Source organism: Falco cherrug, chromosome 1 (genome assembly GCF_023634085.1).
Source record: "Falco cherrug isolate bFalChe1 chromosome 1, bFalChe1.pri, whole genome shotgun sequence".
NCBI classification, from domain to species: Eukaryota; Metazoa; Chordata; class Aves; order Falconiformes; family Falconidae; genus Falco; species Falco cherrug.
In genome coordinates this window covers 23276179-23298713 of record NC_073697.1, presented here as the reverse complement: position 1 = coordinate 23298713, position 22535 = coordinate 23276179, and the positions used below count along the sequence as shown (strand labels likewise).

Here is a 22535-nt window from a genome sequence, read left to right as displayed (position 1 = left end):
CCCGACTGGTAACCTGCCGGCTTCTCCTTGGAGCATCCTGGCGGTGAGGCTTGGGGCTGGCGACTGGTGGCCGCTGGGGCCAGCGGACCGGGAGTGCCACCGTGTGGTCCTCAGCCGCAGCTCCAGTTGCCATCACCGGCGACAGGCTCTGCTTGGGGAAAAATAATTTGATTTATCGCCAGTTAAAATAGATTTGAGTAGCAGGAAGCCATAAGACAAGTATTAAAGCAAACCTTTTTTTCCCTTTTCCAGGCTGAGCTTCATTCCTGACTCCTGCACTCCTGGAGCAGTGCAGGGTGTTACAGTCAGTACGTAGTGGTTCCTCTCTGCCACCCCTCTCTTTTATTGAAAAATACATGTAACATACCGTTATATCTGGTGTAAGACCATTAAAAAAGCTAAACATCCTTATCCTAAGGCATGGACTTACTATTCATATGTAAAATGCAACACTTAGTACGACATTGCTATATATAATGCTATTCTCTGCTGGGATGCAATACCCCTCTGCATCTCTTGTCTAGTTTTAGTAATAATTGTACAAAATTATGTATGTGCAGGGATGATGCAAATGATAGATATTTCAATTTTTTTCAATTTGGGGTGTAAACTTCTAGGGAGAGGAACAGGGGACACCTGGGATACGCTTCTGCAATCCTACTTACCGTAAAAACTCCGTATAACCAGGTAAATGATTCCTCCTCGCAAACCTTGCCTCTCGAGGGTGTGCAAGTTCTGTTTTAGCTGTGGAAAGACAAAGGTGAAGCTTGCTTTTCCAGGAGCCAGGACCAAAGACCACTTGGAAACTATTGTTTAGCTTAGTAGAGAGAAGTGTGTGTCCAAGACTAGAATGCTGCTTAGCTAGTGCAGTTCATACACCCCTTTTACCTGCTTGAGACAGAGATGCTTTTTTCTGGCCGGGCAGTCCTTTTGTCTTAATATGAACGCAGTGCATTGAAGGGGCACTTGGATATTGTGAGCTAGCCAGAAGAATGCACAATGGCTCTGAAATGCCTGAGAAAAGAATTACTGTTGTTTAAGTTCACAGTAGTGCTTTTATCTGAACCCAGACTTTTTTGACTTCCCTGAATTAAAGAGTATTTAGAATCTTCAGATCTTGTAGGATCTGAACCTGCTAGTTTGGAGAAACATAACGTAGTACCACAGCATAGGCTTTACTCGCATGCTCGCTGTTGTTTTGCATATTGTTCACTGTTAGCCAGACACAAATTTCAGTCCCAGCTGATGAATTAAAGACTGATTTTTATTAAGAAAGCCCTTTGCTGTGCATCCTTGTGTCCTCAAAGAAAAGGCATGACAACTAAAGGAGGGGAAAGGACCAGTAAATCCTCTTTGCTGGCTGGTTGCAGTTATGGAGAGGTGAATCCCAGAGATTTTATTGTTTTATTTAGGAATTTTGAAAAGCTTGCAAATACTTCCTTCAATACAGAAAAGATGACGTTTCAGGATACCTCTGCATTGTGCTATGGTGGACAGTGCAGTGACCTTCAAGCCAGCACCAATACAGACAGGATAAACATGTCAGTGCAAGGCTACAGATTAACCCAGCTAAAAGATGGGGCACGATGTGCTGATGTGCCTTTCCTGCTGATGTGCCTTTCCTGCTGCTACGCCTGGCCAGCATGCTCTACCATGCAGACATGTTGGCTGACTCAGTACTTCGACAGCATGCTCCGTTGCACGGGGTCAGGCGCCCGTTGAAACACTGGTGGTTCAGGCTTTACTTGGAGAGTTTTTGATTCAGAGAGCTTTCTGAAGTCCCAAATTAATATATTAGTGCCTGACTAGTCTGTGGTTCCTTTTTTGGAGCTGTTCTACTTTACATAAATAATAGCATTTTAATTGGGCCATTCATTCATTGAGGTGACAGGACACCTGGGACTGTGAATCTGGGTTTCTCACGTCCCCAGTGGCGTGCTAAACGTTAGCTAGTGTTTCTTTGTTATCCCTCACTGTGAAGTCCAGCTTCTGCCTTTTCCATACAAACCAGTTAACTCCCGCTTTGAAACTCATCTTTGGTAATTGTTAGTGTCATCAGGAGAACTTGCAGGTCTGGAAAGGTATTCTTGGTCTGGCAGCTCTGTGATTGGGAAGGAGGACAGCCTCTCTTCAGCACTCTCCTCACAGGTGCTTCAGGACTGCTCATGTGGCAGAGTGGAATTAAAATGCTTCCTGCAATCCAGTGCTGTATGTTGTGCAGGTACAAGCTTGTTTTGCCCTTTGCAAGAGCTCAAGGATGATAAACGGAGCTGTGAGGGAAGGCCTGGGATGAATTATGCATTTGGTCCAGACTGAGGCACAGTTCTTTTTGTCTTCCTTTTTAACATGAAGTCTTTATGTGCTGCCTTTGTCCCTTTCCAATGTAGAGCACAGCCTCAAGCCATGTGGATAAATCATCTGCCCTTTTGCCACATCTATACAAATTAATATGGCCAGCTCGATTTTCAACTGCTCTGGCAGCCGAGGGTCAGTTTTGCTTAGATTTTTGCAGAAGCCTTTCTATTCCATGCCAACCACTGTCGCACTGTCAGTCAGCTCAACTACGATCAGATAGATGTCTGATTTTCAAAGATGATGTTCTTAGGAGCATCTCGTTCTACACATTGCAAACTTCCAGGGCTCCAAGTGAGAGCATTCTATTTTTGACTTTCAGAGTCAGGTCGAGGGAATGGATAAATTGCCATATTCTTTATTCCTCATTTTTAATGCTACTGTCTTGGGTGAAATGTAAAATCACTAAATATGTAGTGATAGTCAAGGGGCGTCATTTGATGAACTCAGCTGAGTTACAGTAAGGCTTCCAATTACATCAGGCATGTCAAATTACAGTATACTTTTGCAAGGATACATTTTTTGCTAACGATCTCTGCAGTGCATTTTCAAATCTCCGTAATAGCAAGAGGTTGTTTGGCAAAGTGGTTCAGACAGCTTCTTCTTTGTAAGGTCTTTATTCCCAAGGCTCCCAAGAAGTCACAAAATGTTTTTCAGAAATTATTCCTTTTAGAAAGACCCTGCTTTTAAAGTGAAGATTATGATTAATCTAGACAGAGTGCTGCCTGTATTCTAGCTATGAATTGGGACCATTCCTGTTAGTTGTTTGAGAAGACAAGCTCTTCATCTTCATCTTCCACAGGAATTAATAGAAATTGAAGGCACTTCAGGAACAAATTCATGGTAATGTATGCCTTTCCGTGTGTCAGAGATGTCTCGATTCTGGAGAATGCTTTGTTCCGTGTAACTGAAGGTGTACTGTTATGGACAAGGTCTTTTATTTGGTGGGACAGATTTGACAGTAAAAGAAAAAGCTGTGCATCAAATATACTTTCCTGTATTTAGCTTGAAATATGCAGTTGCCTCTGCAAATCAGCTTCAGATCTAGAATGTGTTTTGTCTTCAGTACAAATCCAGAATCAGACCAGTTCAGTTCAATGTGAACACAGTTCTGGCCTGGCACACTTACACAGATCAGTGATCCAACTGCCCAAATCATTTCAATCTACCGTTGTAAGAAAATAATTTACTGAGGGCTGCATTTGTGCCTCTCCAGTGCAGCACTGCAGGGGTGATCTGAAAGTCCTTTTGACAAGAAGCCAAGCTGCTTCTTGACAGACCAGACACATTCCAGTAAACTTCCTACATGGGTCTCTTAATTCCCTGAATGCTGTAGAAACACTAGCCATTAAAAATTAGTAGGATTCTTAATATAAAAATGTAAAGGTGAAAATTACATTTCATAGTCCTTGAAATGCCCATAGCTACTGGAAGTATGTATGATAGCAGTGGTCTCCTGTGCTTTTTGTGTTTATGTGGAGTTTTTTGTTATATGGTCCCATAATGAGGGGCTTATAATGAGGGTATTACTTTTAGGAAGGACAAGAAAAAAAGGCTAGTGTTTTGGAAGTGAGATCTACGTTATGTTTTTAAGTTAGAGAAGGACAGTGAACTACATTCCCTGTAATTTCGGAGGAGTTTATCTTTATCTGACTCAAAAATGACTGTTTTAAAACTGATGTTATTTATAAAAGGTACCTGTAATAGCTTGTGAAATACTTTTAAAAGGTCACCTGCCAGGTGCTTCCTGAAGAATGTAGACTGTTAATCCAAGACCAGCATAAGCTCATGAGGCAGGGCCTTCAGTAGTGGGTTATACGCTGGTCAGAGGCCTGTCGCTGGGTTTGGTCATTAGACATTGCGTTCTGGCTTTTATCTATCACATAAAGAAAATGTTTCTTCATTTCATAGAATCACAGAACCGTTTGGATTGGAAGGGACCTTACAGATCCTTTAGTTCCCACACCCTGCCATGGACAGGGACATCTTCCATTAGACCAGGTGGCTACAAGCCCCATCCAGCCTGACCTTGAGCACTGCCAGGGATGGGGAACCCACAGCTGCTATGGGCAGCCTCTGCCAGCGCCTCACCACCCTCATAGTGAAGAACTTCCTAATATCTAATTTAAATTGCTCCTCTTTTAGTTTAAAACCATCCCCCCTTGTCCTATTGCTTGTAAACTACCTACTCTTGTAAAAAGTCCCTCTCCAGCTTTCCTGTCAGCCCTCTTAGGCACTGGCAGGCTGCTATAAGGTTTCCCCGGAGCCTTCTCTTCTCCAGGCTGAACAGCCCCAACTCTTTCAGCCTGTCTTCATAGGAGGGGTGCTCCAGCCTTCTGATCATATTTGTGACCCTCCTCTGGACTCGCTCCAACAAGTCCATGTCCTTCTTCTGTTGGGTACTCCAGAGCTGAAAGCAGTACTCCAGGTGAGGTCTCACCACAGTGGAGTAGAGGGGGAGAATTGCCTCCCTTGACCTGCTGGTCATGCTTCTTTTGATGCAGCCTAGGATTTGGTTGGCTTTTTGGGCTGCAAGTGTGTATTATCAGGCCCCATGCTGAGCTTTTCATCCACCAGCACCCCCAAGTCCTTCTCCTCAGGGTTGCTTTTAATCCATTCTCCTCCCAGTCTGTCTTGATACTGGGAGTTGTCCTGACCCAGGTGCAGGACTTTGCACTTGGCCTTGTTGAACTCCATGAGGTTTGCAGAGGCCCACCTCTCAAGCTTGCCAAGGTCTCCCTGGATGGCATCCCTTCCCTCCAGCATGTCAACCACACCACACAGCTTGGTGGTGTTGGCAATATCGCTGAGGATGCGCTCAATCCTACTGTCCATGTCGCTGACAAAGATGTTGAACAGCGCTGGTCCCAATGGACCCCTGAGGAATGCTACTTGTCACCAGTCTCCGCTTCTGCTACCTCAGGGGCATTTGGATCTTCTTGGGTGCTTTGTGTAGAAATTCCCTAGTAGTCTGTATCTTTGGGCCACCAAGGCTTTCATGGTGTAGGTGATACAGAGAGCATCTTGCTCCATCTTACCCTGATCTACCCTATCCAAACGGTGGTAGGACAGTGGAATGGAGGCAGAATATGTACAGTAGGGCCTTTCTCTCATGAAGTTAGTCATTTACCACCTCTTGGTTACCAGTGTCAGTGCATTTCATCTTGTTTTTAGCAGGATTTTACCGCAGGGGAATTTACAAGTTAGTTAATTAAACCCTATCCAGTTATCCTTGGCAAGCTGTTTCAGAGCTTCTCAGAAAGTTACATGGGAAAATACACCTGTGAATAAGGATTACTGTTGGTGTCCCGAACAGACTAAATACTTAGGTGAACCTGGATGCTTAGCGCGGCATTTGCAGCTAGAGCAAGGGTGTATTTTAGCCATCCCAAAACTTTGTGCTTGGGCTGCTGCAAAATTGCAATAGCTATAGGAACCTACCGCTGCCTTAGCGCTGCGTGACCAGGGGAGGGGGATCGTTCGCCGCTCATTTGCTCTGCATTCCGCAGGCCCTGGCGGCGGGAGCGGGGACAGTTTGTGCTTAGCTTGACTGCCTGTTTTCCACAGAAATTAGCATATGCCACAGTAATCAGAGCTGGCTGGCTTGGATTTGGAATTTGACTTTTTAGCTGTTCTAGACCTCGGCTTTTAGTCCAAATGTATTAGTCGTTTTCGAGACCTAGCATTCACCACTGGTAAAATTATTTCACTAGGAATGTGAAGGTTCTTCGTGGTCTCTCTGCTTTTTGCCCCCCTTGCAGGATCCGAGCAGGGGGTTTCGGAGGTGAGCAGAAGCCTGGGGTGGTGAGCTCGCAGCAGCGCCGCGGGCCAGCCACACCGCTCGTTGCCGGGGCCCCACGTTACATCCGAGAGCGGTTGGGCCGCAGTTGTAAACGGGCACGAACGCGGGCGGGCGGAGGGGGCCGGCGGGCCCCGTGGCGCTCCCGGCAGGCCGGGCGGGCAGGCGGCGCCGGGCGCTCTCCATGGTGCTGCCCGCCCGCCCCGCCGCCGGTCCCCTTCGCCCCGCCGCCCTGTCCCCGTGAGCACCAAGTGGTGAGCGCTGCCGAAGGTGCCCGGCAGCTCTGGGGGAGCCGAGAGCTCTCCTCCTGGGGATTCGCTCTGCAGTAAATGCCTTCCGTGCTTTTTCTGTCCCGGGCAAATGAACGCGTGCTAACGGCAGGGTTTGGCAGTGTGTGTGCAGGGCAGAGGCATTCAGCGCCCTGTGGGCGATAAAGCTGTTCTATAGATTGGTTTGGGCAGACACTGGAACCTCTAAAGTTATTTCTGTGCGGGGGGAGAGACTCTGAATGTGAAGGAATCTCAACCTTTTGTGAGGAAAAGAAGAAAAATACCTAGTTTAGAAGAAGAGTTTCGTATGTTTATGTGCTTAATGTGGTTGTTAATTTGAGGAGTATCTAAAAATAGTCTTTGAGAATCCATAATACAAAATTTTATCCTGTGTTTTCATAAACAAGTATCAGATAGGTGTTTTCTTGTTATAAGTGGGAGAGTGTGCTTGGAAGACAAACGATACATCTCTTTGCCATAAGTACTTGCTGAAGCAATGTGCTATCTAACTCTTGTTTATGTTTTTATTACATCAAACAAGCACAAGAGAAATTATTGGCTTTAGAGCAGGCATACTAGGCTTCTGCAGGTTGTTACTTAAGGTGCATTATTGCTGATGTGTTTTGGAAATTGTGTAGTTAGAATCTTTCTTAGGAGTGGTTGTGTGTAGTCACTTTAGTTTTGATATCCACTCTTGCGGCCTAAGCACTCAGGCTGCAAGCCAGATTGCAGGTGGGTAGGTGAAATCTAACCGTGTCATTAGTCCTGATGGTATGTTGGTGATGGAAATGCCCTTTAAAGACCATATACACAGTAGGCGGAAATATAAAGGCACATCACTTGGTTATACTCTCCTTCTATACTTTGCAAACTGAAACAAACTGTGAAAGACAATTGCTTGTTTTGTAAGCCATCTTTAATTTTGGAAGGCTCATTTTGGGGGTCAGACTGCTACGTATACAAACATATATACAATAATATTTGTATAGGTAGCAATCAAGTCTTTGTTTTGATAGCTATGGACATGGAATCTTTTAATTCAAGGTAGATAGAGCCCATTCAAATGTGAATCCATGTGACCTAGTCCAACACTGAAGTGCAGGCAGGACTTATACATGTAAGAGCAAGGATGCTTAAGCAGAGCTGATTATGTGCAGCATCTAGATTGCAACTGAAAGGATTTAAAGTGGATGAGATCTGGGTCACGCTGGCTTACAGACTTCCAATGCAGTGGCTACCAAGTAGGTTTTCCTGTTATATGCTTTTGTTGCCCAGGCATAATTATTTGTTGTATTGTTATCATTTGGAAAGTTATTTTATTTACAGCACCCCAAAGTGATTAGCTTTGAGATAATGGAATTCTGTTTCCAGATCAACAAATGTTCCTGTTAAATTGGTTATATTACATAAAACACTGTAGTCCAGCCACATTATTGTAACAGGATAATATTACATCAGCTAAGTTAGTGGGGTTAGAATCAAGAGCCCTCCACTTGACTTTTCAGACAGCTCATTGGAAAGACTCCCCTGGTTTCTGGGAAAACAAGTAATAGGACTTTTTAATCACAAGTGGTAGGATTGATCCATCAGGGACACAAGTGAACTATATGCAAGTACCTTTCAGCATACAACTTGCTTTCTGTGACTTTTTTTCAGGTAATTACCCTTGAGCTTAAAATATGCCCTGTCTTTCAGAACTAATGTAATTCAGCAGTATCTGGCTATAATGAAAATGCTCAGAAAAAAAGATGGAAAAAAGCCTTCCGAGAACAGGCCAGATCATTATATGGGAAGACATTCAAGCAAAAAAAAATTAAACCACTTATTTTTATCATAAAAATCAAAAGCTCACAAGTCTTAGCTGCTCCCTTCAGCTTTCTTGTCTTCCAGCTAGAAAGCCTACATCTGCTCACAATGACGAGGCAGGTACCCACCTCATGGGATCAGGGACAGGAGCGTTCTCTCAGGGTGTTGGACCGCTTGTCCATGACACTAGGTGGTAGCTGGGGAGCAAGCAGGATGATGCAGACCTCAACAAGCTGCCCTGTTTTTGGCTGTGGGTGGCCTCACTTGTGGTGTCAGCAGAGCAGAGACTAGATTGGCAAGCTGCCCCTGCAGGAGAGGGGGCCCTGCATGGGCCAGTGGCCGATCTCTTTGCAGCGGGTCCAGCAGATGTAAGTGCAGTCACTAGTGAGTGTCAGGTGGGAGCCTGAGGAACACACTGTGGGTTTTGGGACTTGGACATGGCAGATCTGCAACACCTTCAGAATTGATTCCTCAGCTCCTTCTTTGTATTAATAGCAGCTTCTTTACTCACAAGATCAAAACTGAACACAATATTCAAAGATGAAAGAAGATAGGGCAGGAAGGAAGATGGGGAGGCACGATGTAGTGTTGAATTAAATGATTATGGTCATGATCCAAAGTCCATTTAAATTAATAAAATGTCTGCTGTTGCCCTTAGTGAGCTATTGGGTGAAGCCCTCTTTGACTTGGTTAAAATAGAATGCAACATCAATATTTTCAATCCATATGAAAACTAAAATAAGTGGAACAATATTTAGAATTAATGCAACTTAGCTGTCATCAGAATACTGCAAAATGAGCACTCTTGCCAGAAGTGACTATCTAGTTTATTTAGGATTCTGATAAAAAAAGTATGCTTCTTGAATTGCTAACTTTGGTACAGCTGGAATGTCTTTACCTCAAAACTGGTGTATTTATTTAAACCGGAGACATCAGTCTCTGAAGGGTTTTTCTAAATCCTATTTTTGGTGTTCAGAAAGTTGGTGGTGTGTGCAAAGCATCGCTTTGTCATGGCACAGCTTGGACAGTAATAAAGGATGACTGCAAGGACTTTTGTGATTTGAGAATGACACATATTTTATCTTGCCTTTGCTGATCTCTTAGTGCTTATGGTGACAATAGTACTTTGAATGTGTAGTTAACTGCAGAACTCTGCCTTAATATGCCATGGATGCTGGAAACTTGGAAAGGTTCAGAAAGAGACTGAATAAGTTCATGGAAAACAGCCTGTGAGGATGACCATATAAATTGAAATGTCTAGGACAGATGCCCATCAGTCTGAAATGACCAGAAGCCAGGAGAGTACTTGAAAATATCATCTAAGTTTTCTCTCTTCTACCCCTTGCTAGGTATCTGATTTTTGGCCACTGCTGGGGACAGAAGACTCTCATCCCACAGTGATTACGTTCTTAGGAGCAAATGTAACCATACAATCTCAGTTTTTTTCATCTGTGATAGAGGAAGAAATAATTTTCTAAGAGTAGATGAGTTTTTTCAGTCGCTTTTTCAAGATGAGGGTAGCTAAGCAGTATCTCTTTTTTTTTTTCTGGTGTAATTATTAATTACATTTGACGTTTGGCAGTGTTGAACTGAACACCTTTAAGACAGCAACCCGCTGTGCAAGGGAGGGTATGGTATTGCAAATATTCCTGTGTCATCTGTAATGTGCTTTTTGTACTGACCACTAAATGTGTCAGTGCTGTCAATTGTACCCAGGTGGTGTAACAGAAAAGAAGGGAAAGACATTGAGACTGGTCTGATTTATGTCTATTAATATATGTGCCATAACTTGCCCTTTTTCATTTCTTGTTCTGTATTGTCGCTTTTCAATTAATAAAATAGATGTAATCAAGGTACAAAAAAAAAAAAAAAAGCCAGCATGTAACTTTATATATAATTTTTTTAGTACCAGTTCAGTGACACTAATTTCCAGCCTAGAACTTTCTGGAACACATTGTCTTCACGTATTCAGTAACATGAGATTGAGAGAGTGTAGAGCCTTTTTAAACTTTTTTATTTTTTTTTCAGGAAAATATAAAGTGAGACCTATATAGCATGGACATGTGATTGCTAACACACTTCCAGGGTTAGTGTACCTTCAGAATTAGGGCAATTGCTACCTGTATAACTTATAAATAAGGGTGTGGATTAAACAGTCAGTGAGACAGGAGGCAATTTATAAATGTAGCATATACTTCCATAGTTAGCTATGTGCTTTTACTTTCCACAAGAATTATTTTGCCCTTGGAATTTCCTTGGAATGTGTAATTCTGTAGATATTAAAGTGGCTAAATATGTTAATATGCACAAGCCATCCAAATTGCTTTAAATAGTTGAATTAAGTACATTGTTACACTGCTCTGGAACACCAAGTATTTTGGTCCCTATCAAAAATATTCCATCGTTTCCATCCTTATCCCTCACGAGGAAGTGTCCAGGAAGAGTTTCCTGACCAGAGGGACAAGGATGCCTACCTCTGACATTTAACCTCATGAGAATGACAGAGAGATAGGTCGATGTCTGTGCTTCTGGGTAGAGGTGAGCTAAATCTTTGAGTCTGTGTTCTCAGGTTTCTAGGCCACTAGGGCTGTGCATCCACATCAACAAGGCTGGTCTAACGTGTCCTGCCTTTCAGCAAGGAGGGGGAGTTTAAATCTCTGCACAACTTGTAAGGACAGAGACAGTTGTTGTATGGTTGCAAAATAACACCTAGATGTACTAGTTAGATATTGTGCACAAATTAGGCAGTGCATCACTGCAGAGGGAACGCAGCTCCCCTGCAGAATTGCGGTCTGCCTTGTTCAGAAGGGTCCTCCACAACACTAAACAAAAGGTCGAATTGCCCAGCTTTCATGGCTACCAAACTATTGACTGGGACAGCCCTTTCCCATTTTTAGCTGTTTGAATTTTGATTTCCAGCCTATTTTCTGAATGTGCTAGCAGCTTAGAACTGGAAAGAACAGTCTCCATCCTGGCTCTGAGGCATGAAAGGCTTTTCCTACCCCATCACTGCCTCCCTTTTTTGGTAAATGATGGGAATAGATTTCAGTCATGCTTTTTGGCATTATTTCTCAGCTTGGTTTTAACTTGGTTTTTGCGCTGCCCACATGATTTATGTGGAGAGAACCTCATCTTTATGAGATGGACCCCTGTTAGTGGATATGCTTCAAGGAAGATAATCACTTGTTTACATCCTCTCCTCTTGTACTCAATTACTGTTGATTTTCATCTGGTAGGTTTCTATAGACAGAAAATGCTGATTTGCTCAGCAAATCATGTCTCTCCACCTGAAAGCTGGCAGTTAAAACCAAGTGCTGAATATAGCTGTGGCTAGTAAAGCACTGCAGTGCAGTAGCCTTTTGTCTCAGCTGGTGGATCAGGTTAAAACAACAAAGCCTGGAGACTGGAATTAGGAGATCAGGTCAGGAAGTTAATGCTTTATGCCGGTTTGTAAATCAGGCAGAAGGGAGCTGTAACCCTAATAATGCACCCACACACCTGTGGACCTCATAGTGAGGTTAGTTGCTCGCAGCCTATTCACAAATCACGCAAGACTTTGTATGGGTTCAAGTCTTATAAACTTTATTATCCCAAATGGGAATTTGTTGAATCTCATGACTTATATATTTCTACATTCAGAGCTAATGATGACAAATGCTTTTTAGAGAAAAGCCACCCTTTTTCTGGTACTGTGTTCTTTCTATGTTATTGTGCATCTGCCCACGCTCCCACTCCCCTCCTACATACCGTTTGTGGTAGCATCACTGTATATTCTGTTTTTCTTATGTAGCAGCTTCACAATACGTTTTCTGTGTTTAGGGGAAAATTGCTCAGTTTCCATTTTTACTGAACAGATCTTGAAAATTTAATCTTCAGATTGATGTCCACAGAATGATTTCTTTTTGTTAAGATCTGTATACACAGGGCAATGACAAGCCATTTTCTACTTCCGTTAGGAAAAATCTTTCTGTCTTAAAACAGAACACTTCTTTCCTGCAGGGACATTAGCTGTGTCAAGTGGTGATACATACTTTATGTTCTTTTCCCCAGACTGGATATGTTCTTTCCAAAATAATCTATTGAAAATTACTTCCCCCAAAAAATATTTTTATGCCTCCTTGAGGTTAGGGGGAAAATGTTTAGGAGACATAATAGTGAACTCATAGACGTGATCTGAAGTTCTTTGCCAGTGACCTCCTAAAGAATATTTGCTGTTTCATTTTGTCGTACTTGGCACCAGTTGTTCAATTCAAGTGTCTGATGTTTTTCTCTCACGTAGCATGGGTTACAAAGTACATCAAGTCCTTTTTTCAACTGTTAAGTGAGTTTTCTGAAAGAATAATTATTTGAGACTGAGCTGATGAGCCTGCACATATTAATCATCAAAAGATGATGTATTGTTTAATAATCATAATTCCTATAAACCTTCCTGTGTAACAAACCTTGTCTGTGCACTACGTATCAGGATTGAAGTATTCAGTGGCTTGAGGAAACTTTGAACTGTGATTTAAGAAATCCTATGACCAGGATTTTTAAGTGTGGTGGCCTGTGATTTGGTCTTATTTTCAGATTTCTTGCCTAAGATCCCATGGAAAGGTTGGGAAGATGCATGCTTTCCCACTGTATCAGGAAGGTAGAGTTCTAGATTACCAGCTGTTTAAGTGCTGGTTTACAAGTGGTGCTACCTGTGAGGTTCATACAATGGCAAGAAGGCAAGGGTAAGCTACAGGCCTGTTAAAGAATTCCATTTTCTCCTTTATTTTATCCCTGTGGCTGCCTCCACCGGTCTCACTTTGCTGGTGGCTGTTGCTGCAGCTACTGTTTGTGTTTCAGCCATTAGTTTTGTGTAGCCTAGTTTCTCACAAATGGGAACAACTGTGAGAAAACCAGCCTGTATGTAGAGAGGAACCGGAAAAAAGGTTGGCTGGCACTCTGTACCCTACTTGTTCTGATGTCATCTTACATTTTTGATCGAATGCACAGATTGCTGGCTCAAACACAAACCAGATGCCTGTTTTAAAGTTGCCTTTATAGTGCTTCCTAGTTTCCATATACAAGGAATCTGTGAAAATTTGGAATTTTTGAAATTCTCAAAGTGCAACCTTATAGTAAAAACACACGCCATCAAGAGTGATTAGTTCCCTGGTAATAATAAATGGTCTTGGTCGATGTGAGCTGAAAACAACCATGTTCTGTGGGTACAAAAATAACACAAGTTTGGGATTTGGCCCGGTCTATGAGCTGTTGTCACATGAAGAGCTCACAGGACGTCTGTTACTGACTTGGTGGTGCTGTGTTAGAGTGAAATTCATGGTGCTCAGGTTTAGTGGCCATTCAGTCAAATTCAGTCTGAAACCAAGGAATATATTGCAGAGGGAAACCTGGCTAAGAGAATTGTTGCTTTGGTTCGGTGATTTTTAGTGCTGCCATCAGTGAGGTCCCATATCCCTAGCTCCCCTAGGGTGGCTAAGCCAGGGATGCAGACATTTGTGCTGCATCGGCATGTTGCAGTCCTCTCCCTCAGGACCTGCCTGGAAGAGGCTGGATCAGTGGTGTTGGTGGGAGTTGAGATGTGCTCCGCTGCCTGCCAGGAACTAATGCAAAGGCTCTTTTTATCTATCTGTGTCCTATTTTGATGAATAAATGCTTGACACTAATAGTGATAACAGTTACCCAGGGAGGCAGAAGCAGAGCTTTGATATACTGGTTTTAGCAGAGGGATAAGCAACGAGGGAATGACAGACCCATCTGTCTCTGATATTAATGCTATAAATTAATGTCCCAAACCCAAATGATATCTGGGGGGAAGATGACAAGGGGGAGTCTAATTAACAACATGTCTCTGTTGGTCTACATCTATAATCATTCTCCATCTTCAACACAGGGCTTCTTCGTAAGTTGTCTTAGGAAGTGTCTGAAAACAGTTTTTAGCATTGAATAATAATGAGCAGCACACTCGGCAGTATTATTTTTACCTCTGTGGAGTTGAGCTGAGCGGGGCAGGCTGAGCCCAGATTACGCTGCGTGCTTCCCCAAGCAGCATCCCCCTCCTTGCCGCGTTTGGTTCGCTGCTTAATGCAGCTCTCCTGATGCAGCCTCACGTGGCTGCATAAAGGCACAATGAGGACTTGACTATTGCAAACGGTTTCCAGGCGGCTCTCCATGCTGCCTGCAGGTGAGCAGGCTGAGGCTGGTCTCTCAGAGCCTGGCAGCTTCTGCTCCTGCCTTCCTATCGACCGACTCAGCAGTAAAGGAAGATTGTGAGGAGGAGAAGAGCAGGAGAAGCCTCTGCTGAGCTCCAGCACAGAGTCGCAGCAGCAGCAGCAAGTCAGACTGCACCATTTTCTTCTCACCCTGCGTAAAGGCGATGTGAGAAGCTGAAGGGAGCTGCCCCCTCCCCCAGCTGGTGGTGATGCTGAAGTGGAGCCTTCCTCCCAGTCAGAAGACGCAGCCTATCTAGAGGAATCCCAAAAGACCTTTCCAATTTGATGTGTGTTTAAAGGCCAAATTTTCTTTTTCTTTTTCTTTTTTTTTTTTTTTTAACTCCTTAGCTAAGTCTGAAGCTTGTCTTCACTCGCAGTCACAGCCTGCAACCTGCAAGCAGATATTTGCCAGCTGCTCTCTGATTTTGTGTGTGTGGCTGTGAGCACTTTCGCACACTGCGTGTGTGGACGTGGCTCTCATGCTTCTGAGTTATGGGTGCTGCAGAGGCTGGAGTGGATCTGTGACCTTTTCTGGGGTGCTGGAGGAGGAAGAGTGGATTACACTGTGAAGTTCTGGCTTGCAGCCAATGTCCTTGCAGAAAAAATAAATCACCTGGATAGCTGCGTGTGCTGGAAACGGCTTCCTTGGAGCTGGTGTTTTCCTCTTCAAAATGGCTCATGCAGCTGCTTCCATTAAAAAAGTTCGAGAGTCTGAACTTGAAGAAAGGGAGAGAAACCTTGAGAAGGAGAGGAAAAGGCAACGGAAAATCTCTAGGGCAGATCGGAAACGCAAGGTATGAGGGGAAAGGGAAAAACAGACCCCTTGTCCTTTGTCCCTTCCCCCCCTCCTCCTCCCTCCCCGCAGCACTTCCCAGGTGATCCACTGCCATCATTTTCCTAACCTTTCATATCATATTTCCCTTTTGCATCCCTTCCCATCTCCTCTGAGCCCCGCTGTGGACTTTGCCTAGCTGCAGTGAGATTAAAGTGCTACCAGTCATGGCAGTCCACAGCCATGCAGGGAACATGCAAATAAAGCTGGCCATTGGCACACCAGTATCATCGTCTTCCCTTCATCCCCAAAAGGACCAGAGATGCATGTCATGGTGCAGGAGCCAGGTATTCCATGCCTTCGGCTCATCTGAAGAAGTTGTCAGGGAGGGAGGTGGCTGTGTTTATGCTTTGCAGCGTGAAGGTGCATTTCTGTACTTCAAGACAGCATTTCCCCCCCATTTCCTACTTTTAGTCCCAATTCCCACATCACCAGCAAAGCTAAATGCTGTGGGTAAGACCTGTCGTGGTGCTAGGCGTAACAGCAGAGTCGTTATGCAGTTCGGTGTCAGTAACCGCTCCTGGATTAGCAGCCGTGATTCAGTCTATTTACACTGCATACTGCAGGTGTATTTTTCCAGCTAGGGCCTGAAACCCAAGTCTGCAATCTGCTGGGGTTTTACATCTGTTGCTGGTGGCAATCTTTGATTCTGTTAAGGCATATCTCTTTAGATGTTTCAGATTTTGGGGAGGTTTCTCCTAATCTATAATTTACTGTTATTTTCCTTCTGTGGTAGAAATGGGGAATGACATCTCCGGTTGCCTTGAAAAAATAACAAAAAATATATATAAATAATCAATAGAGATTATTTATTTGCCTGATGATAGTTTCCAAGGACACAAATAATATAAAACAGTGGAGAAAACATTAAAAAACCTGAAGCTTCTGTTAAGGTTAGGTTTAGGACTATATTACATTGGGAGTGCCCATGTTAATGCCTCCTCATTGCCATTTCTGTTCCCCCCACTCTGGTATCTCTAGGTTGTGGCATGCATTAACTCATTCACTGACACCATGTTTTGATCCATTCTTTATCCATTTCTTCTGGAAGGGATAATATCAAGAGACACGACCTGTCCTTTTTTTTTCTTTTCTGCTACACTGCACGTAAACACAGATCTCTCTGTAAAAAAGAACAAAATCCAGCAATGTATCATTCACATTTACACATCCTTTTGGCAAATCTCAAGGATTCAGAAGCCATCTGCTCCCTTGGCATACCTGGGAAATTTTGAATTCATCCTACATTCAGTCTTACAGATTTTCATATTCTGAACTGCCTGACTTAAATAAAATTACCAAGGCTGTTTGATACCTCTGGGACCTCTGCATACGATCTCCCTGACTTTTAAAAGGCTTGCTTTGCATGACTTCATTAAGTTGCATTAGAATTCTCTTTATCAAAACAAGAATGTAATTTCTAATGTATGCAGGGCTTGGATGCTGGGACAGAGCTGCTTGGGGCAGATTGTGATTACTATCCTAATCCCCTAAATGGGACACTGCAGCATAAGGTAGTTTTTGTGATTACATTTTTGATTATGAAATTCTCTGCAAAACAGCCTTTTAAAAAAAAAATATTTAATCTGTGGATGTCCTTGCTTGGGAGGGTCTTTTCTTCATGTTCGCCCAGCACCCATCTCAGTTACTTCATCACAACGTGTGTTGTTTTTCCTGATTTTCACATATCCCGTTTCATCAATGTCTTCAATTCAAATGTGTATTCTAGTACTTTAATTAAAGCTGGATAGAATTAATACTGCCCCGTCTGCTATCTTTTTCCCCAGGGTGCTGCATATCCCTGACTGCAAGTATACAGACTCAGGCTGCATTTGTGTTATAACAATGTATGGTGATGCAGGATCCTAATCAGATTTTCAGATACACGGAACCCCAGTAGTCTTTGCTTAGAAAATATGCAGAATATCTTAATGTTGTTTGCATTTCTTCCTTTTTAACATTCAGCGACGGCCCTTGCTCCTGTCTCCCTTTTGCTGCAGCTGTACCTTGCTGTTACATAAACAAGTGCTGGGCTGCACCCTCAACTTGCCTTCAGAGAGTACGGGCCTGGGTTAAGAGCATCTTCCCTCACACACCCTCTGCACGAGACGTACAGCAACACAAGCATGAGTTTGTTTCTGTTTGTATGTATACGTGCTCGTATTGTGTAGAATGCACAGTGCAGAGCAGATTAGATATGTCAATATGTATACATGCACACTCATATACACAATATACACAAAATAGATAACATACGTTATATATAATGGAACATTTGTATTTATTCATCGGTTTAAGTGAGGTGTATGTACCTGTAAGATATTTATATATATGTCACTTAAATTGCTGAAGAAAAATAAATTGTTCTGCTGCCAAACATGACTGTCTCCTAGTAGGTGCAGAGCCCTCAGTTTTCGTTGACTTCCTTGGGAAATGAAGGCTACAAACAAATTCTATGTGCAGGCCCATGAGAGAAAAAATGTAAATTAATATTTTGTGACTGCTCCCAGCACTTGAACTCTTTCTACATATGGGGAATATAGTCCCAGTGTTGTGATTTATTTAAAAGCTATTGCATTGCAGTGACTAAATTTTCAGTACAATAGAGATCCATTTTGTTGGTAGGAATGATAGTGAGAGGGGAAATACGGTAATGTACGGTATTGTGAACTGTCTTTTCAAAACCTCATTTGGATATATGCCATATACAGATACATTGTTGTATGTGTGAAGTGCTGATTTGGCCTTGGGATGGAAACTTTTTCTTTGACCCTGGAACATCCTGATTATGCAAAAGAGGATAACGAAGGGCTGCGACTGTAGCTCTTCCACTCTGCCAGCATGTTGGGCATCTGTTGGTACTGTCCTGTGCTTCTCCTAGCTTCCAGGGATGCAGCAGGGTGTGGGATCTTTGTGGCTTTGCCTCTTCTCTCAAGTATTTTGCTTAATGATATTTTGCAGTGTGATCATCATCTGTCTTGATAGCAGTGTTACAAACCATGGCTGTAGCTTCTGTGCTTCTTGGGTAGAACCAGAATGTTCTTAAATGTCATAGTGTCTGTTATTTGACATAGCTCTGGACAATAACAGCTCCCTGGCCATTAACAGAGCTGGGAAAAGGGCCAGCAGCAGCAGCGCTCTTGCTCAGATGATGGCTTTGCAGTCCTTAGACATGGGTAGTTCTTTAAAGATTAGCAGAATTATTCCACACCCAAAAACTGGAAAAAGGTGTTTGCAGGCTGAAGACAAATTCCAAGACCCTCTGCTGCATTCTTTCTGAGGCTGACTTGACTCATTTTTTTCAAAACCAGTTGACAAGAGTCAGCTCTGCTCATCTTGCATTCAAATGGGAAATACTCACTTTGTTGCATGCGGTCTTTTCTTGCAATGCTGAGACACACATACTGATGCAAATAGGTATATGTAAATACCCCCCCCCCCCCCCCCCCCCCCGAATATTTGCGTGACTACCTGAATGTATCAAGAGCACTGAAATCCAGGGACTAATATAGGAGGTGAGCAGCTTAAAATACATAGATTTTGTTGAAATTTAGGCATGGCTAATTCCATGATACCTCAATTCAGGGTATGCAAGGGCCAGCTCCGCTTGCTCTCAGTCTCTCTTCAGATAGCTGAATATGGCTCGTCTTTTGCAGAGTGAGGAAAGGGAAACGGTGTGATTACATGATGGTCACTCACTGAGTCAGCAGCAAAGCTGGAATTACAGCTTTGGAACCCAGCTTCCTAGCCCCTGGCAGTGTGTAAGATACACTTGCTTTTGCCTGTCTGAAATACTTTTGAAAGCAGACATAGCTTCCTGTCTTTGCATGTGACAGGTGTTTATAAGTTTTTCAAAAAGCCACAAAAAAATAAAAATCCAAACCAAAAAAGCTGTTATTAAAAATTGATTTTGCTGCCAAATAAAACTTGATTTTTAAATGTACAAATATGGTAAGCTGATAACTCTTACCCTTTTACCATTAGCAATGAGGACAGAGTTTGACCTCTGGGCTCTAGTAGCAGTAAGTGGATGTTTCTTTAGTATTTAGATAAAGCTTTTAAAAAGTTTTTTAAACTTGTATACCTTTTTTAAAGGCAAGTCTCATCAGTTCAGCATCCTTTAGCATAGAATGTCCTACAGCATCTGGAATATTCACCACTGCTCACCAAAAGAGATTGGGAAACAATTGCATCTCAGTGAATTTTGTCCTTCACTTGTCAAGCACTGTCAAAGCTCGCACAGAGCTGCTGCTGCTAGGTGATACCTGCAGAAAGACAAGGGTGGAGGGAGAAATGCTGCTGTCAGCAGAATTCAGGTGCGTATGGGGAAGAGTCAATGTTCAGTAAATGGCTTCCATTGCGTAGCTGCAGAAGGCAAGGACTGAGTTTTCTTTGTTTTCCTTCAACAGCAGACTTTTTTTCCCCATTTCCATCTCCGTTTTCACAAACTGAGTATCAGAAAGAAATCTCACATTACAAAATTAACTTAGAAAATTATATTGTATTTGTCTCAGAACTGGGTGGAAAAGCCCATTTGAAATTCAAGCATGCCTTCAGCAGAAGCAGGTGTTTGTCGTCTGGGCTCTGAGCTGAGGCTGGTAGCCACAAAGTTTATCCCTTTTGAAAGGGCCAGAGCCTCAGTGAGGAAGGAAGAACGTGGAGGAATTAATGAGTGCTTGGGCATGCCAGAAGAAGGTATCCCAAGGAGGAACTCATATGGAGGTGTAGTTTTCACTCTTGGTTACTCTTACTTTGGTTCATGGATGCCAGACAGTATCTCATCTGGTGAACATGCCACAGGATCAGTGTAGGGTTTGTACTGGGCTAAGGAAGAGAAAGTCTCACTGTTTAACCTCTCTATACTTGAAGCTTTCAAGGTTTATTGCAGCTTTAACCTACTGATTTTTTCTTTCACACTGAGTAAGTCTTATCTGTTCAATGTTGTGTTTGTTGCCTTGGCAAACAGCTTTGTGATTCACTAGAATTTCTAGATGTTTCAAATGCCTCTTCAGCCATGAAAAAAAATCTTTTTGGTGTTTCGTAATTGAGTGTTTGCGTAGGTGGTGCCTATTCCTGATGCCCTTTGAGTGTTTACCTCCTGTATCTCTAACTTCTGTTTTCATTATGTAGATATTTCTTGGCATGAAAAGAATACCCTGCTGTTTACTTCCTTGTAAAATGGAGCTTCTTTTGATGACATTGCATTTCCTAATAGATTGGTATTTGCTGCTTTGGTTTCTAGGTGTCCTGTTTGAGGGATGATATGCATGTGACTGCAACACTGCTGAAGGTAGCAAATACTCAGCTGTGCAGGCACTCTCACTGCACTTAACATGCATGTCCTGTTCAGTGTGTCTTCCTCAGGCAAGTTAGCTACAAGTTATTGTGGTTTCAATCTACATGAGATAAACCAAGTGGGGCTCGAAAACGATGGCTCATTAAGCTCTGTTCACCTTTCTGCAGATAGAGGATGTTACTGTAGTGCCAAGTGTCATTATTTCTCTACTCTTCTTTGAGATTTTCATGCTGCTTGCTATAATTAAACTGGGAACAAATACATGATATGCTGAAATGAGGCAAGCCAGGTGTGGTTGTAGAGAGTGATGATCTCCAGTTCCCTTACTTCTGATGGGAAAGGTACAATCTCCACTACAAGTTTAGATTTGCTTACCTTTATATTGTTGTCTAACCATACCATGACTTATATCTATTTTTTAAATTTAATTCCTCGGTAATATTTGAAAGGCAAGATTTATTTGGTCTCAATAAATCATACGTGGACAGTATTAACACAGATCGTTTACCTAGGTATGTTTCTGGTATCTTGAGTAAATATGCCTCTTCACAGCTTTAAATTAAATTAATCCATACCTGGAATAGTGGAATAGACAGGATTGTGGGGTAGGTTAGTAGATAGCTATCGTGACATAAAAGCAGTGGTGGTAATCGCTTCTTGCATATTTAGTGCAAAGAAGCATGCTTGGGCTTGAGTCTAGGGCTCATTCAGCACGTGTTGCACCTGCTGGTTGCTGTTCCCTCTGGCTAATTGGTGTGCTGGGCACAGGAGTGGTCTGAACCTCAGATCCTCCCTCACCCCCTGCTACTTGTGCCAGGAGGCATGGAGAAGATGAAGGAAATTGAGATATATTATAATCCTTTCACAAAGGGTGTGATAGTTTTCCCTGTTATTTCCCTCAAAAGAAGATGGGGCAGGAGGAATGCTTGGTTGGGGAATGTCCGACTTACTGGGGTCTCCAGAGCTGCTACTTGGTTGGTAGCTTGTGCACCACTTCTTGGTAGGTGGGACTACGGTTCTCATCTAGCCATGGGAAGACAGAGCGATACAAATACAGGCACATTTCTCTGCACTTCTTTCTCCCACCTTGCCTCCCCTGGTGGAGATAAACCATGAGGCTCACATCTCCATTGTGTTAGATACTGTACACAGGAGGAGGAAAATGTGTCACTGGCATACTCAGTCCTTTTGCATTGTAAAGTTTGCTTGATGCAATCCAATTTAATGGTGTACACTTTGATTTTTTGGTTGGATTGACTCATAATGGGATTCTTTCCATGAAGTTATGAAAGTGTCCAAAATGGCTAAGTTTTCATCTTTCACTCCATCTGTTTAAGTAAAAAGAACTTTTGTTGAACTTTAAAAAGAGCAACTGAGAGAGAGGAGAAAGGCCATCACAGTGACTCCACCTATCCTGGTCTTTACAAGTTTAACAAGTGTGAATCCTACTTAGTGGGAACCAAGAGTGATTAAAAAAATTGAAAGAACCTTTACACATGAAAGGAAATTGTCCCCGATAAACTTTTGTGGCTTTTTGTTTAGTTTTACCTTCTAAAAAGTATCTTGTGATGTCGTTTAAATTGACGACATTTTCTGCACCGCTGAAAGAACGACTATAATTGCAAGAATTACAATCAGTAAGCAATTAAAATCTCCCCTTAAACATTTTCTTTACAAATGGAGGTCAAGAGCTGAAATAGGAATGTAGATGTCAGATATTAAACTGTGAAATGTCAAGCTTTTGGGAATCTGGCTTCTGTAGTTTAGTCCCTCAGGCTTTTCCATTGAACTCCTGGGGAAAGTTTGGCACCTGAAGTAACAGTGGCATATGAGCATTGAGAGATCGTACTTTAATGGCGTGATTTGGAGCCATGCCCTGGTGTATATATTTGCCAACATATAGTGCATCCAGAGTGTGCAAACAGTGAGTATGTCCGTAAGCAGTATAGTAGGATTATTGCCAGTCAGGCAGTAGTTC

At 42.8% G+C, this 22535-nt stretch overlaps 1 protein-coding gene across 40 annotated transcripts in view; it reads left to right on the top strand.

Annotated features, from left to right (window-relative positions):
• Positions 1-22535, top strand: part of ANK2 (ankyrin 2) — a 382411-nt gene that overhangs the window by 168054 nt on the left and 191822 nt on the right. For 5 of the 40 annotated variants that reach the window (XM_055711706.1, XM_055711723.1, XM_055711649.1 and 2 more), the window contains exon 1: positions 14346-15223. The exons of 16 other annotated variants lie outside the window; for them this stretch is intronic. In XM_055711706.1, the coding sequence (XP_055567681.1) occupies positions 15101-15223 (123 nt within the window). In that variant the 5' untranslated portion in view covers positions 14346-15100. Of the gene's footprint in view, positions 1-14319; positions 15224-22535 lie in introns of those variants that run through there. 19 more of the 40 variants (XM_055711478.1, XM_055711502.1, XM_055711466.1 and 16 more) reach the window with 7 other exon arrangements.